General features: G+C 35.6%; 1 protein-coding gene across 8 annotated transcripts in view; it reads left to right on the plus strand.

The window, feature by feature from the left end:
• Positions 1 to 17,826, plus strand: part of TBC1D5 (TBC1 domain family member 5) — a 316,694-nt gene that overhangs the window by 124,329 nt on the left and 174,539 nt on the right. For 6 of the 8 annotated variants that reach the window (XM_032108463.1, XM_032108445.1, XM_032108492.1 and 3 more), the window contains one exon: positions 6,307 to 6,442. In XM_032108463.1, coding sequence (XP_031964354.1) covers positions 6,343 to 6,442 — 100 coding nt within the window. In that variant the 5' untranslated portion in view covers positions 6,307 to 6,342. Of the gene's footprint in view, positions 1 to 1,917; positions 1,988 to 6,089; positions 6,095 to 6,306; positions 6,443 to 17,826 lie in introns of those variants that run through there. The other 2 variants (XM_032108473.1, XM_032108483.1) reach the window with 2 other exon arrangements.

Here is a 17,826-nt window from a genome sequence, read left to right on the forward strand (position 1 = left end):
CACTGGAACTAGTATTTTCTGTATTTAAATGGAGATGATGGTAGTAAAGGCCTCAAGTGATGGAGAGCTGAAGATCACAGTGCTGTGAGATAGATGGTGTCTGTGGCCTAAGTAAAAATCACTCCTAGAGCAAAGAAGAAAGCAATGAATATTACAGTAAGAACAGATTTTTCAAAAATGCCTATTAATGAGTATCCTGGTAAAATATCCAGCTTGAAATAGATCAATGGTCCTCTTTTCCTCATTTGCCAAAGTTCATGTTCAGGACTGTCTTCTACTCGACCCTCTAGTTAGCGTGCTGTTTATTTTTGGTTTTTTTAATCCCTGGTTTAGGAGGAATAATTTAATTTTGCTAGTGTAAGAAAACCCATGATCTGGGACTGCTTCTAGATTATTTGGAAGACATCTGTGCTTCATTGCTTTAAATAAACCCAATGCATGTTTATTCTCCTAATATTTAATTTCTAACCTACTTTAAAATGTTTTCACATTCTGGAAAATCCTCACTTCTGTGTTCTAACATGCTTGATTACTTCATAAGCCACAAATGAGGGGCAGAGTTGTGAACCCTCATAACATGATGCTGTCAAACTTAACAAAACATGCATAAGACCATTACCACATCAGACACTTGCTTTTAGTCAGGTCGTCTTAATCAATTTGACTTCACAGGGCAGCTAATTTATCACTTAGCTAAACAAGTATTTCCCCTACTTGTCATCAATTTAAGTAATTAAAATGGTAAACTTTGCTATATGGCATGAAATAAAGGCCCAAAGATAATTTGGAGAAGGTGGTTGATACAGTCTAATAGAATGAATGCAAAGTATTATTAAAACACTTCGGTACGCTTCAGTAGTTTTCAGTAATGTCATATTCAGGTAGCTTTGCTGGTACTGATGGAAAGAGATTTTTATTTTTAGCATATCCAAGATTTAGCAGCATTGTTCAGCTTTGTCCTCAGAGCTAGTGGGTTCTCATTTTCCTTTCTTTAGGCATAAAATATTTTGCTCTGTTGCTTGATTGTTTAGAGGTAAGAGGATGTCAGAGAGCAAGAGTGGGGCAAGTGCTGCAACCTGTGCAGTGCTTCAGCCCTCATCTTGAGTACGTCCCCAAGCCTGCAGTTCCTCTCCTTCCATTTACCGCTGGAGATGGGGAAGGGAGGGAAAATGGGTGTTATAAAAGCTTTGCCTAATTCTGTTTCACCTACTCAGTTACACCTTCAAAATACCCTTGCTGAGACTGATTATACTTTCTAATTTTGCCCAAACAATATGAATACTCTTCACTTCTTAAACATTAATTTTGATGTGTTTTGGGGTGTTTCATGCTTTGAGTAAATAATTTTTCAAAGTCCATATAAACAGTGATGCTTAAGGGTGGGTTTTAGGTTTTTTAAATTGAAATAATTTAGTCACTATTTTTGAAACAATGCTTTTCATCCATAAACTGCTTATTTGAATACTGAATATTTCTATTCAGTATCTGTGACAAGTGAAGACGTTAGTGAATGTTTTATGACATGAAATAAGGTACAGTATTCATGTTCAACTGTGCTATGTTTTGTTTAAGAAATGCTGATTTATCAACATTTTTGAGATTAGGGTAGTCTTACCAGTTGCTCTTGTGGTAGTGAATACTCTCACTGCTAAAAGAATGTAACAATTTTTTTTTTGTTTTGTTTTAATTTTCCATCTTCTTAATGAACATCGATTATAATCAGTTTATTATATGAACATTTATTATAATCTTATTATAGATTAGTCTTCTGCCTTGTACAGTTCTGTGTATTTGTTTTTGCCATGTTTCACCCAGCTCTGGTCCAAAAGTGATGGGTGCTTCACTGGCTGTACAGCTAATGATAGAAACATATCTCACTTAGACTTTTAGCTTTGTCTTGTATTTCTATCTATCTAGATATGACTTAATAATGGAAGATGAAGTATGGCTGAATTGAGGCTGTTGACCCTGACAGTCTGGAGAAGAAGTGGGTTTTGGTTTTGAATGTTTTAAATGTAATTTTGTTTAAGCATTCCAAACTCATGGGTTTGTATACAGGAAAAATGGCAATGCTAATGAAGGCATGATTATACAAGACTGATTTATGGCTAAAGGTGGTAGAAATCACATAATGTGCTAGAGTAGCTAATAGGGAAGGCAAAATATTTGTAAACTCTTGGGTGAATAAACCTTCTCACATCTAAAAAAGAAGCAGGCAACTTCCAAGTAAGTACTAAGAGTAAGTACCCAGTGAGAACAAGGAGAATTCTCTGAGTTAGAATGGGTATGTTAAATCAGACTATCTAATGCAGCAAGTAGTTAATCTCTGCTGTGTAGAAAGGGGTTGTTAGTTAGGTAGATGTCAGTAAACATCAGTTAAGTTTTTCCTAATGAAAACAGGTTGGTATTCTATCACTTATGGAATACAGAGGAGGTCATGGGAGAGGGGGTGATGTGCTATAAGCAGGTATCTCCACAGAGCCCTTCTGATATCTGGTATGGTTCTTTGTTGGAGTCCATAAGCCTGTCTCTCGAGGGATTTGTGGTCTCCATTGAGAACAGATGTGCTGACAAGCTGCCTTCACTGAAAGGCAGACAGGATTCACCCCATGTGTGTTGGTCGGCGAGGAGCAAACCTGGGGCACTGTCCTTGGTGGCACAAAAAGGCTCCCCCTACTACTTAAGTTCAGTAGCCACACAAAGAGTCTCTATGTCTGCCTTTTCCTTGGGCTCATGAGTGTTTCTACTAATTTCCCTGACTAGATAAATGTTTCATACATAGCCTTAATTATTTTTTCACGTGTATTACTGAATAGTTGAACTCCCAGTTGTGGGAAGCACGCCTGGTGTTTCAGTTTTTTAGCACTTCATCTTTGGAGGTTTAAAAAAAAAGAACAAATAGGTTAAAGTGTCACTTTGAGCTTTCACTGAGATGTTAGGGTTAGCCAGTATCAAGTCTTGCAATCCAGTAATTGAATTTCAGAGTTTTATAACATTTTTATTGTTTCACATTGAGAATGGTTTTAAATTGCATCTTACTTAATATGAACAATATGTTATAGGCCATTACAAATCAACCACAAACCTGTAAAGAATTAATCTGTCTCAGAGTAAGATCCCAAGTGTAATCATAATTGGTTTAATAGTTCTCTTTGCTCTTTGTTAGAAGAGCAGAAAAGAACATAAGTGTAAAACTGTGTAGAAAATTGCTTGGACTAAGGAGTGAAGACTAATAGGTAGTGATACTTTTTTTAACTCTAATCATATGTATCCATAAACAAACACAAGTAACTGATTAAATCACTGTGCAGATACCAAAAGTAAATCTATTCAGCTGTTTAAAACTGCTCTAACAGTCTGTAAAGTAAATTATGGTTCTTATAGACTGTAAAGTATGGCATTTGGGGAGTATTTTAAAAAAAAAGAAGGTGGATACAGAAGAGAACAATATAGAAGACCAAACTTGCTAGGGCTAATTTGATATATGGATGTAAGACAGTGTAAGTCTGAAACATACTGTGTCTTGACTAAGTGGTGGCTGCTGAAACTACAATGACTGGTAAGGTCATTTTGTGCCTGGTTCTCAGTTTGAAAGACACTCAGGGTTGTCCTTTGTTCAGATTGTGTAGCAATCTCTGAAGTACCATAAAAATAAAGAGTTAAACTTAAGCAGCACAGTTTGAAATAAGCTTGTAATTTTTGTGAAGACAAAATCAGTGGATCATTAGAAAGATATTTACAGCGATATAGCTAAAGGAATGAGAGCAGCAACTAAAATACCAGCAGGAGAAAATTACTTCTGCAAAGTTGATGGTGGGTTATGTTTTCTTTTTTTAAATAAATTATTGTAAGTTTTTATTATTTATTTAATATATCAGGTATTTGTAGACATCTCTCTATATTTTGTAGCCATAAGACTACAGGCAAACGTTATTTAAGGGGCTAGCAAGTTTGTAAATATTTTTCTTCAAGATACCATTCGTGCAGTTTTCGTTATAGTTTAAAAATTACATAGGAAACACATGATGTGTACATACATTCATGGCACATTTTGTTGAGCCTATTATAGAGTTGTTCAAGGCAGTTTTGTGTTTTAGTGGTGTGTTTTGTCATATAATTGTATGATTGTTATAATTTGACATAAAGGTGTACCACTGCTCAGGTGGTAAGTCCTACCTTCCCTCAGTTCCTGGCTCCTTGTTCCCAAGACCTTCACATGTTCTCTTCCAGCTAAACAGAAGTGAGAGATGATGTGACCATTTCAACACCACAGCAACACAGGTGCCAGGGCAAATAAAGGATAAAACCCTCAGGGAATATGGCTGAGAGAGCATCCTTTTGAAAACAGTCTGGATGCACTGGTTTCAAGGAAATGCCTACTAGTGGCCCAACTAGGTTTGTTTATTATTTAGGGGGTTTGGGGGCTTGGAGGGTTTTTTCCGCATAACTTACTAGGAAAATCAAGAACGTGTAGAGTATAAAAAGGTCTTAAGAATCCCAGTTCCCTTTCATTTATTGACAGTAAACTGAAGGTATAAAGCCTACACGGTCAACACCATACCTTCTAGGAACCAAAGGAAAAGCATAATTGAAGTGATTTCAAATTCGTTAATATGCCAGTCCTGAAAGTGTAGATGCATACCTCTTTCTGTATTTCTTTTTTGATTTCTTTCTAAATACAATTTTCTTGCTGTTAGAAAGTTATGGTACTTGTAAACAAAGCAGTTAGGGTAAGTGATATTTAAAACTCATCTGGTGGTTGTAGGTAGCTACTTAGTGTGCTTGGGCAAATCAGACCTATTTAGCTGGCTTAGGTTTTTTTGTGTTGCAAGTTAATAAATTGCTGTACAGTGACTAAAATGCAGTCTTGGCAAATGTACTCTTGCACTATTAATGCACTGGAAAGGTCGTTTCTCCTTCTTATGCGCTGATCATAACCTTGTCTGCTTTTCACCCTTTTATTGGCATCCTCTTACTTGTTGCAGCCAATAGTAGCTTCCAGCACTCCCCACATGAGCTTCTAACATAGTTCTTGTTCAGTTGCTTGATAGCGATGTGAATGTCATTCAGGGGCCTGTGAGGATGAATCCGCATCACCTACTTCCTAAGGTTTCAGTTCTGCCATTACTCCCCTTTTGGCCTTCATTTTTGGAAGATGTCTTTGTAAATGTTCACCAGCTAGTTGATTATGTTTCTTAAAATGCATCCTTAACATCATCTTTCTAGAAAACTATCATGGTTTAAGGAATGGTATTCTCCAGTTTAGTTTTCCCAGTGAAACCATTGCATGCCATGCACAGCTCGCTTGCTCACTCCCCCCTCCCCCTCTTCCCTGTGGTGGGATGGAGAGAACTGGAGGCTAAGTAAAGGTAAAGATCACAGCTTGAGATAAGAACAATTTACTGGAAACAGCAGTTTCCAGTATAAAATGAGATAAGAAAATTGACCAGTAACAGCAACAATACTAATGATAGAGGGTACAAGAAAAGAAACGTTCTTGCTCACTGCAGAAAGCCCAACAACAGGTGATGCCCGACCACTCCCTCCATCGCAGAGCTGACATTACCCAACCGCTCCCTCCACCGTACTTACTTAACCAGAAAAAAACCTTTCTTCCTGGAAGAGACTCAGTTCACCCTGCACATGGCAATGACATGACATGGTACAGAATAACCTCTGGGCCCTAGCCATGCCACCTCCTTGCTACTGCAAAACCCTGTTCTGGCCAGAACCAAGACAAAAGCTAATATAAATCTTGATAAAACCAAATTTACTTATCAAGCCAATCAGTATTAACCCAGTCTCTTTTTGCATGTCTGCCGCTGTTATCTCATACTTGACCTACGACTTCTGAAAAAGAAGTTGCTAAAAGGAGGATTTTCTGGGATGAGAGGTCTTGAGTCCAGAAGAGTGATGATGATTGTCTTTCCTCAGTTTTGCTCTATAATCTCCATCATGCCCAAGAACTAGCATCAGCTCTCCTTGGAATCAGACTAAAAGATGAGTAGGGAAAACTAGAAAAAGGAAGGAAAAGAGGCTCTTGCTCTGTTTTACAGTCTGTCAAAGCCACACTTGGACTTCTACTTGCAGTGTGGTATTTGTAGGTAGTATAACAATTTTTTTGGACTCTAAATATTGCAACACTTAAAACATTCAAGTGGAAACACTGTTGTTCTGCTATTAGACAACTAATGGTGATGATATGCCTGGAAAGTAAGAGGAGGTTTTAAGTACCTTTGCTCTCGAATTGTGTGATTTAAAAGTAGCTAAAGGAATACTGAATGTTTCTCTGGTTTTTTCCTCCAGATAAATACTCTTCAGTTGGAATTTACTACTGCCAATATGTATCATTCTGTGTCAGAAACCAGTCACCCTTTGCAAACAGAGGAACAAGAGATAGGCATTGATCCCTTGCAGAGTTTTTTGAACAAGCCAGGGGAAGGTGAGTTTTGTATTTCTGTACTTTTTTTAGAGTTTATACCTTATATAAGTGTGTCATGATAACTGTACCTGTCATAATTTGTTTAATTCTCTCAATGAAGTTGAACAGGGCAACTTAAAGAACATTTCACAGAGTATGTGTAGAACACTCTGACACTAATGAAAACCACGAAAAGTCAACTTTCAATTATAGACAGAAGCATTAGCCAAATGTTTAATGCGCTGTCATCCTTTTTTAATCATAAACCAAACACTGACTTCAGCATAAGAATATTGAAATGGAGCATGGCTTTATGTTACTTTCTCAAGCATGGGCTCTTACACTGCTTTGGGTTTAGGGATCTTTTTTGTTTGTTTGTGGTTTTTTGGTTTGGTTTGGTTTGGTTTGGTTTTTCTGGGGGGAGGGTGTGGTTTTTTTGATTCTGCAGTAAATTTCAGTATGTTATTTTGAATGAAATTATGCAAATTAAAAGGCTGATTTTTTGTTTGACTCAGCACCTATATTCTTATTTAAAAAATCACCTCGAAGTTGAGATAAAATGAACAGGCTCTAAAGGTAGAAATTACTACATAATCTAAAGTAAATTAATTAAATGCAGTATTTGGAAGACCCTAATGAACAATGAGAACAAACTGCTTGGATAATGCACACGTGTCTGTGTTGCTCATCTTTTCTACTTACTTGCTAGTAGTGACAGTATAGTTGGTTCGAAGAAAGTGATAAGCTTAATGAGAAAGCTCGTCCTTGTCATGAAAACATTCCTCAAGTATTCAGTTATACACAGTGGCACCTTAACTACCTGTAATTTTCCAGTCATTGAACACATGTACCAGGAGGGCAAAATAAAAAATTTATTTTAAATTACAGAGTTGAAACAACTTTGTCACATTTTCCAAGTCCCTCACCCAGATCAACTACTCTCTGTGGGTGTATCTGTCTATAAATCATCTGTTTACTAGTGTTTATTAAAAAGCTATGTCAAGTTTTGCTCAGTCATGTTTATTACTTCAGTTTAGAAGAAGCTGATGTTTTGCTTCAAAATATATTGGTAAAACTTCATTGTCCCTTTGAGTTAATTTTTTCACTATTTCTTCATTGGTTTATAAAGCTTCTTTAATGTTTGAAAATGTGAATGTACATCTAGGGGAAAGTATTTTAAAACCTGACAATTAAATGGAATAGCTTTTCTAGGTCAGTGTTTCTTTTCTATTATATTTGACGTCTTAACGATATGAAGCCATTTTAACCTGATCAACTAAATGCTTTTTTGTACATATTTTTAGAAATTTGAAAATAATCTTTTTCAATAACCTAAAATAATAACCATTTTCAAGAGGAAAAACAGTTTGCTTCTAGTCTACCCCAGTCAAGAAAAAGATGAACATTTTCTTCTGATTTCGATTTTCTTTAAAAAAAAATATTGGCAGTTCTCTCAACTCTGTTTCAGGAAAAAGCAAATTTTTCACCCTGTTAAAAACCACTGTAAGTTAATTTTACCCTTTATTGTGCCCAGAAGCGATTAGTTACCTTGACTGAAAAGGTTTCTCATTTTTATCCCAACCTTAACATTTCTATGACATACAAAGTTATTAGGATTGAATTGATGTTTAAAAGTGCCATTAATTCATTTACCCCAAATGTTCATTAACAATGTAAATGTATGCTGATGTTCTATGAGACAAGGAAGTGACTAATGACTCTTCGCACTAACAACACTTAAAATGAATAGAAACTTTAGATAGCTAATCTTGAAGTAATCAAGACCCTCATTCAGCTTGGCATCTCTGTATGCTCTAAAACAGCTGTCAACTGTTAAAAATATATACACAACACACACATACGCACATGCGAGGATAAAGATATGTAAATACATGGTTCCCCAAGTCATAAAGGTTACCAACTATGGTACATTTTTTATGTTCTATCTATGTAAATATTTTATATAAAGCATCCATTTCATCTTCATAGGCTTTTTTGCTGTGAAACACATAGTGCATTTTAATTTGAAACTTTATATATCCAGAATACGTCTTTGAAGTTTTAATGTTTCATTTTAAATAAAGCGTTTGCTTGGTCGGTGTTAGCTCTTTGGGCATCAAAATATGCAGTCATTCCCGTCCACGCAGTCTGTCCATCATTGCTTTCACAAAATTATTTAAAGAGAAGGTTTTTCAATGCAGTCTTAAGTTTCAGGGGTGATACAGAATCAACTTGGTGAAAAACGGTATCTTAATTTTTTTTTATCATGAATCACAGAAATGTGGTGGAGAGGTGGTCCATCGGAGATGTTCTGTGCAATATTGTAGAATATCAGGACAACTGAATTGTGTTTTTGAAGCCTTGCTAAATGCTTACCTTGGAGGCAAAGGGATAAAAGCCTTCACTGAGATGAGGTGATTGAAAAAAACACAGGAATGATAAGGGTGCTGAAAATAAATATTTAATTACTGAGCTAGTCAGATTTGTTAATCTACATGAAGTATTGTATTTTTGGTATGTGCAACCGATACCAAAACTTGATGGAGAACCAGGAGATGTCATGTCCAGCTGGAGTTAAGAAACTCTCTCACCGTTTTCATAAAATGAAAGAAATCTCAAAAATACATGGATTGCTCTTAAGTATAGCTGTTTGGAAAACTGCATGCATTGACTACTTTTTGTTCATTTGCTGTCAGCTTGAAAGGGTATATTGGATGGGATTCCAGAAATATGTTGATTGAATGTAGTAGTACTCAGTGCTTTTATGAACATTTCAGTGAAGGAATAGAGAGAAAACATGGTTTATTTAGGATAGGACTGTTGACACAATGGAGAGTAGATGTAAAATTCAAAGTATTCTTCAGATTTTGGAGAAGTGGCCTGAGAAGAATAAGACATGGTTCACTAGGAACAGCTGCAAGGATTAATGTTGCAGATGCTAGGCATGAGACAGTTACCTAGCTGAACAAATGAAAGTAGATCATTACAGATGAGGTAAGTGTCATTTGGAGAAAGGTCTGGGCATTGGTAGCTCTCCAAATTTTATGTGACTGATAAACTTTGAATCTTGAGCTATGATGAGCCATGAGAATGTGCTTGTTTGCAAGTTTAAAAAATTCAGAATAAGTCTTTAAAGATTTTTTTCTCTCTCTCTTTAAAATCCATTAAGATAGTATTTTCATCCTTTACTGTTGATTAATTTGGCCTATGTTATTTTCCTTATGTCTGATTTTTTTTTTCAAGATACAAAAGATGGACATGGCATATATGCACTTTGACATGCTTTTTAAAACAGCGTTTTTAAATAGTTGATAAGAAATTTATGGCAGGGATTTTCACTTTTGCAATCTAATACTTCAAATGGAAGATATTAGTTCTTTTAAGAAATCTTAAATTTTGATTGTTTCTTGTGGATCTGGTTGTATTTTAATTTACATGCATCTGTGTATGTGTGCATTATTATGTTCTCTTTTGACTATAGTAGGTTGATGACATCTTGCTGCTACATTTTCTCTTCTAAGAATCATCATGCTATTATTCAGTTTATTCTAGCAATATTTTATATTTTTGAGTGATCCTCTCTGAAACAGGGATCTTTCTTAGAGAAATTGGTGAATGTTAGTTGTGTCTCCAGCAGAGACTTTATAAGACCTGAATGAAATTTCAGAAACATTATTGTTGTACCTTCTCCCTGTATATTGCATCTGACAAACTGTTTTTCTGACTTTGAAATGCTTGAGGTTTCTCTTACATTGAAATGGAATAACTAGGTTATTATATATAACTGTTGCTGCTGTAAATTTTTACTCCAAGTTACAGCGTCCACCACATTCCAACAAAAGTTTTGAGGAGCATGGTAGGTAGTATTCCCATTTCATTGATATAATGAGAAAGTTGATCCTCTAAGGACAGACTGGAACAATGCATTTAATACTCTTCAATTTAGTTTGCTCAATATCACAATTAATACAATTAAGGTCACTTGAAATGAAGCTATTAACAAATTGGGTAATTTACTTTAACAATGTCAGTGTGTTCTCACAATTACATTTGCTTTAATTAGTGTACAAGCTATTATTTAATAGCATACTTCACATAGAAAAATATAATGTGTTCTTTGTTCTTAATAGAAGAAAAGGGGAGACCTTTAATGGGTCAGAGTGTTTTGGATTTGGAGTTTGGCAGGATATATTTCATGTGTAAAGGCTATAGCTGGTGGTGAGGACAGAGAAGGCTGATGTTGCTAGAAGGACAAAGATAACTACTGGAGTGTGTGACTGAAATTAATGCAATTGAGACAGATAAGTTCCCCAATTCATACTTACCATTGCATCCCACCTGATTCTCAAGCCTGCCATGAAGAAATGTGAGAGATGGTAAGTGAACACTCATTATTTCCATTTTGGCCATATACTATGTGTTTCCGTTGCTTGTCTTTGGACAATTATGCTATTCTGGTGTTAACCTCATAGCCCTGATCACTAGAAAGTATTTCCATGTAGATACCTTGGGTGAAGTTTGAGATACCTGGTTTATATTAGTACACAGAAAACAAGTAGAAAACAGAGGGGAATGAAGTAATAAAGTAAATGCCATCTTTTCTGAACAAAGCAGGACCCATGCGTTATCAAGTAATTTTCCCAAATCTTAAGTGGTATTCACATGGACTGTTTTGGCCTTTGACGTTCCTTACAGGGTTAAGTGAATTTTTACTGTCAAAAAATTGTATTACCTTCTAATTGGTCCTTAGCTACTCAGTGTTGTAAGTTGGGGTTTTTTTCCACTTACAACCCTCCTCACTCGGGTATTCAGTGCTAATGTGGAATTGCCCTGTACGGTGTTTATTTACCTCTGTTTTTAGAGATCATTTCATTTAAAGGAAAAAACCACAGAGGTCTACACTTCTCTGTGTGAGAAGTACTTCCCTAGGTAAAAGCAATTGAGAATGCAAATACAGTGAGTTGTCGAAGACTTATTATTTTCTTATCAAATATTTTTTGATAGTGTATTGTATGACATCATGTGTGTCCTATAATGTGTATTCTTTCATCTTCTCCCCAGGGAGTGACATATACATGAAGTGTAGCATTGCGTTTTTAAGAGTCCTTTTAAATATGCATGCTACTGTGTGTTTTCATTAAAAAGCCGAGACTGGAACAGAGAACCTCTTTGCATTATGCTGGAACAGCTGTGATTGTTTCTTACTGTCTTTGGGGTTCCGTGCTGAAAAAGCCCTGTGTCCTTCATTGGCGAGTTTTACCCTTCGGCCAGAAATCTTCATTGTGCCCCACCTGCACAGTTCTTGCTCATGGTCCTGTTCAAAACCTTTGTGCTTCTCCTCCAGGGCTTGGCTTCTTCATTAAAGGCACAGGTATGCTGGAGGAGAAGGGGCTGTCCTCAGTCTGTTTCACTTCATATTGGATGAATAAAAGCAAGAATGGTTTTTACATCTTCAAACGCCATATGCTAACATAACAAGCATTTTAATATTCATTTATTAATAATAACTGCTGTTTAGCTTGCTTTTAATTGAGCTGAAACAGGATCGTAGTGACAAAGGCTATTGGGGCAACACAGTATATCTTGAGCTAACTCAGGCTGTCACTAGCTGCTTCCCTACAACTCTTCATTTTCCTCTTTTCTGTATTAGATATTTTTATTAAGACATCAGTTAACAGAAAAGCTATGCATGTTTAAAAATGCATATATTTAATATAGTTAGTTGAAAATAGCTATCACACGGTACAATTTTTACTTGAAAGACTGTATTTGTACAGGTGTTGACATGCTCTTAGAAATTTGCTGCTTGTGGGCCCTTTGGTTTCAGTGCCTTACTGCAAATTTGTATTCAGGAACTGCAGGAGTATTTTTAATTACTTCAGCTGTGGGAGCAAATGTGAGTAGCTGCTATGGACTTGTGAAATACTGGATTCCAGAGCTGGATTTTCCTCTCTAGAATTCGTAGATATGGGGGTTTTGGTGGCTTTGCATGAGTTGCACATTATTAATTCCAGTTTGGAGGTTATTCTGTGACATGGGTAACTGGCTTCAGTGGTTGATACGGCAGATACTAGGGAAGACCTTCTGGACAGTGATGTCTGTTCTTGGAATGATTTGAGTTGGAAGAGGCATTAAAGATCATTCCAAACCCCTCCACCATGGGCAGAGAACCTCTCACTAAATCAGGTTGCTCAAGACCCCCTCCAGCCCGACCTTGAACGCTTCCAGGCATGGGGCATCCACAACTTCTCTGGGCACCTATGAATTCTCTTGATCTAAGTGAAATTAAAAATGTTCGTTTTGGAAGTTTCACTCTAAATCATTATATGAAAACAAGACCATTCTCATTAATGGCACTGGCACAGTACCTCAGTTCAGTCATCTAAGCTGGAAGTTTCCAGGTCTTTCCAGATATAGCTCTGCCTGAATACTGGCATAAATCACTTGTCGGCTTCATGTCATTCTTTTAACAACTCCTTGTGACCCTACTTTGGGAGAGGCTGATTTGAGCATTTCTTTTTCTTTTCCTAGCTTTTCTCAAATCCAAGTTAAAAATCAAGTAGTTGGCTCTCATCTCGCTTTCTAGAACACATGTAGCATACTACTTGCAGTATGAAAGGAAAGAATGCAAGTTAAATGAAAAAGAAATTTTAATTGTTTTTAATAAATATTACATGCTTAGAGAACCTAAGATACCAAGAAGAAATTTTCATTTTAACTGTAGTAACTGAACAGCAAAATAAGACAGACTAATCATTTTTAATACAACCCCTGTAAATGTAATTAAAAGTGGTTTAAAACTAGTTCATTATAAAAAAGTCATACATAAGCTAAGAATGGGAATAAAATCATTCTTTTGAATATTTTACTCAGACTTTACACAAAAATATAATATCAAGGTTACTAGCCATAAACACCTCACATATTAAGTGTTTCCAGGCAATGATCAAATGATGTTAAATGGCTGTATCTCCTACATATGGAAAAGGCAGATTCTCTTTATTTGAAAAAATTGAACTGTGCACATTTGATTGTACTTGTGTATGTATAATAAAAGACTAGTAAATCAGAATTCTAGCTGAGGCCAGCATGATTGGTACAGGATAATAATTAAATGTCTGGGTTCACTTCTGTCCTGACATACAGAAGATTGTAATTTACAAAGCAGTGTATGAATTGTGTGCAGCTAGCTGATGTTACAGACCTCTGTATCTGAGATTAAATGTATGTTAAAACATTTTTAAAGAGCTTTACTGTCACAAATTTGATTGAATTAGAAATTGATTGTTCTATATAACAGAAATATGTCACTACAGATGGGATCTACCCTGTCTTTCATGTATGTGGACATTTATAAAGACCTGGAATTCCTTATTTTAAAAAGAGAAGGTTTCAACCTACTTTCACTAAAGTGATTCTGCAAAGCTTCAATTTTAGGCTTTTGATTGACTAATAAGCCTTATTCCTTAGCCTCCATGGTACCCAGGGTACTCCCTGTCCTCGTCCTCTTTGGACGTGCAAAACTAAGACCTGTGAAAGGGGAGAGAACTAAAGTACTGTCATATTTAAGTGATAAGAAATTATCTGGTAAAATGTGTATTATTTATTGACAATCTGGCCTTTTAACAAAGAAAAATAGGCCTATGCTTAGGTTGCCACTGCGACAGCCGAAACAGCTGATACTTTAATGAACAACATACTGAGGGCCATCCAGGACATAAGGCAAATTAAGCAGGTTACAAACTGCATATCTTCTGTTTAGGTATAGGAGATCTCCCCAGCTCTGACAATTAGCTCTGCTGATCAGGCAAGCAGACAGACAGAAACAGAAGGAGGCCATTTGTATCAATTTGAGGAACAGAACTAGTAATGAAGTAAAATATCTGTACCAGGTAGTTTCACCTCCGCTTTGGAACAGATATTTCTAAGTGCTGGTTTCAGCTTCGCAATAGCAAATAAATAAATAAATATGTGCTGCTTAACAAAAGCTTATTTTCTGTTGTTTACAAATTGAAAGCAAAGGAATAATAATACTTCTAACCTAAAGGGTTTTTTAAAAAGGATAAAACATTTTCTGGACATACAAGCAAATACGAATCTTGGTAACCTGACAGCTTTGTTTGAACGTTGAATTTGAGTTTCCTTTCATTAAAATCTTTTCAAAGTACAGCAATTCAGCTGTGAAAACCTGAATACATTAATGATGACAAAGAACCTCTGGAATGAGCCAACATTTGTTTTTGTTCTTTTACAACGTTTCCTGATGAATTGCACATACAAAAGTGTTGGAGGTTATTTTAATTTTCTTTTCTTACTTTGATAATAAATGTCTCCACTGTTTACCTTTTTGGTTAAGGTACCTTATTATTACTAATCAGCTTTAATTATTTATAACAAAATGACTGTGAAAGATGTTTCTTTGATGTCGAAAGAGTCAGGGACCTGATCCTGACCCTATTAAAATTAATGGCTAAGTTCCAATTGACTGCAAAGGTAAAGCCTGAGTGCCCTTATTGTCTAAGGAAAGCAGTCATTTAGCCCAGAGTACTGGATTGTGGTTAGTTGTGGTTCCTGTTTTGGGAGTGTTCAGATTTCAAGCATTTGGTGTAAAGATTTGGCCATGCAAAGGCAGAACGCATATAACTGACTCTTAAAGTCAGTCAAAATCTTCATTTTGCTCATAAGATACTGAATAATTTTTAAAAGGCTAAATATACAGGATAATAAGAGAACACCTTTCTCTCTAAACATGAGCACCAAAATGGGGGAGAGAGAGAAAAATGTGGATAGCCTTTCTGCTTTTGTCTCTCTTTTTTCACAGTCAACAAAATAGCAAACTAGCTCAAATCTGAGCAATACTAGACAAGGACCATCACGTTTCACAGGCATGTGTGCCAGCTTATGTTTAAATCTTATTTTGTTTAAGTGAACTATCAGTGGGTTTTGTTTCTGACTATTTTAAGCTTCTGATTTATATGGATGTATGTAGACACATACACAGGACTGAACGCTTCTGTCAGATCTAGAATATCTTTTAGGTATTGATAAGTATCTTGTTGAGTTTCTTCATCATGTTACATGTTTAGTTCACTACATCAGTAATCATGTGCCTGTAGCATTTCAACCACAGCACAAATGACACAAAAGGATATAGCAAATGAAACTTATTTTCACCATTTGTGACAACCACACAAGCTTATGATGCAATTTGTGCTCCTTCACTTGATCGGCTTGAAAAGGGAAGTGGGACTTGGGATGTTTGTTTTGCATCTGTGTGCTTTCCTCATCCTTTTAGAAGATGTCATATACAAAAGAAGCAAGGAAATTCATTCTCATAACTGCTGTAGGAAGAATAGCCAGATTATATATTCTCATGCAAAAAGGAATTTGAAGCTGGTGAAATGATATAGCTCATTCATACAAGAGGTCAGTATCAGGGCCAGGAACTTGACCCGCATCATTCAAGGTGCAGGACACTGCATCAGTGATGATGCCATCCTTCATCTCTTTCTTCCAGGCAGTTTTTGTGAGGCGTGTAGCTTGTTAACTAAAAAAGTGTAACTTGGTACAGAACACACATACACACAACTTGTTCATGTTTTATATACAAACTTGAATAAGCATATATCATCTTAGAAATTTCAACTAAAAGTATTTTTGGTAATGGAAGTGAACAGTATTTCAGAATACATAGATCATTGTCACCTTTTCAGTATTTTGAGTAATTAAATAAAATGTTTTGAATATGTTAAACTATTCCTGAACCTTTGAAAAATGGTGTCTCGGTACAGATATATATGGGTGTTACTATTAAAACACTATTTGGCTACAAATCTAAGGAATACTACTCCACTTTAATGAACTAATTGTCAAAGGTGATTTATTTATGCTTATTTGTTTCACAGTATTGTTTCTTAGCATTGCCAGGACCTGTCTTAAAAAGAGGGAAAATGCTTTTCACAGGAGTTTTTCAAAACAAGTGCAACAGTGCTATTGTTTACTTGACATGGTGGTGTTCAGTCAAAGGTTGGGCTCGATGACCTTGGAGGTCTTTTACACCTTTAGTGATAAATTCGAAATACCTTATTTCTGTACAAAGAGCTGGCAGTTAAATCTTTTGCTTGGATACTAAAGTGATAAACAATAATACATGAACTGTGGGATAGAAAGACTCTGCTCAAATTTTTGAACAAATCCCATCCAGTTTAGTGCAACTGGGACTATATAACCAAAATATTAGCAAGTAGCCTGTATGATAAATTTTTTCACTAAATCTTGATATCCCATTACAAATTATTATTCTTGATCTTCCTAGAAGTTAAAAGGCACAAACTTCATCCAGATAAAGCTTTTTATGGTGGTGATAATTCTTTTCTTCTGAGAAATTGGATTTGTAATGGAATCAATGATTTAACCTTAGGAAAAATGAACTGTATAGTGTTTCAGTACTAAGTGCAATTGACGGGATAGATCATGTAATACATGTGAAAATATGTTTGCAATGATCTGATAGTGTTTTGAATTTCATCATAAAGGGATACATTTTTTATATGTTAGTTGCAATTTTGGAAGATATCGTTGGTTTTGTTTCTTAAAATTTGAAATATTTAAGGGGTGGAGCAATGAAACATAAATCTGTCCATTATTGGGTATTTCTATTTTGCACACAGATGAATTCTCATCAAATTTGATTTGCTGACTGGTGGCCAGAACAGATGTTATCTTAATAGAGAAGAGAAGCATATGGAGCCACAGGGCCACCTCCAAACTTCTGTGACCCAAAATTGGTTCATTGTTTATTGAAGTATGAAAGAAAATACTTCTTTGCAAAAGTGTACAAAGCTCCATTCTGAATTATTACAGCTGGGTCACCACAACATTATTAGCTCACTAAGATAAAGATTTTATTGACAGAAAAAGTGTAGCATCAATTCTTGTTATTCTAAAAAAAAAAAGAAAAAAAAATTAAAAGTACCCCAGGCAGATGAGTTTGTGTCTTTTGCTTATTTGAATTTGAAAGAAAGAAGGGCTGTAAATTAGAGCTTACACTGTGGAAAACCCTTGCTCTGTTTTGGGGTTCTTGTGACAATAACTAGTGAAAAATTCTGTTTGAAAAGTTATGGAATTGACATTTTTCTGCAGAATTAAATTTAATGTATTTGGTAAATTTGTATTTATGATGAACATATAACAGTTTTAGTTATGGCATTTGCATGAACTAAAGTTATACCCTTGTAACTGTGCCGTTAGAATAACTACTTGTTCAAGTGAAGATTTTTAGGTTTTTTAGAGAAACTAGTTTGTATTATATGCCTGTCAGAAGCAAACTTCTGATTTGGAAAAGCACCATGTAAACAAAGGATTAAATGCTCCTTTTCACTTTTAAAAAAGAGCGTATAAAGCCT

Source organism: Corvus moneduloides, chromosome 1 (assembly GCF_009650955.1).
Source record: "Corvus moneduloides isolate bCorMon1 chromosome 1, bCorMon1.pri, whole genome shotgun sequence".
NCBI classification, from domain to species: Eukaryota; Metazoa; Chordata; class Aves; order Passeriformes; family Corvidae; genus Corvus; species Corvus moneduloides.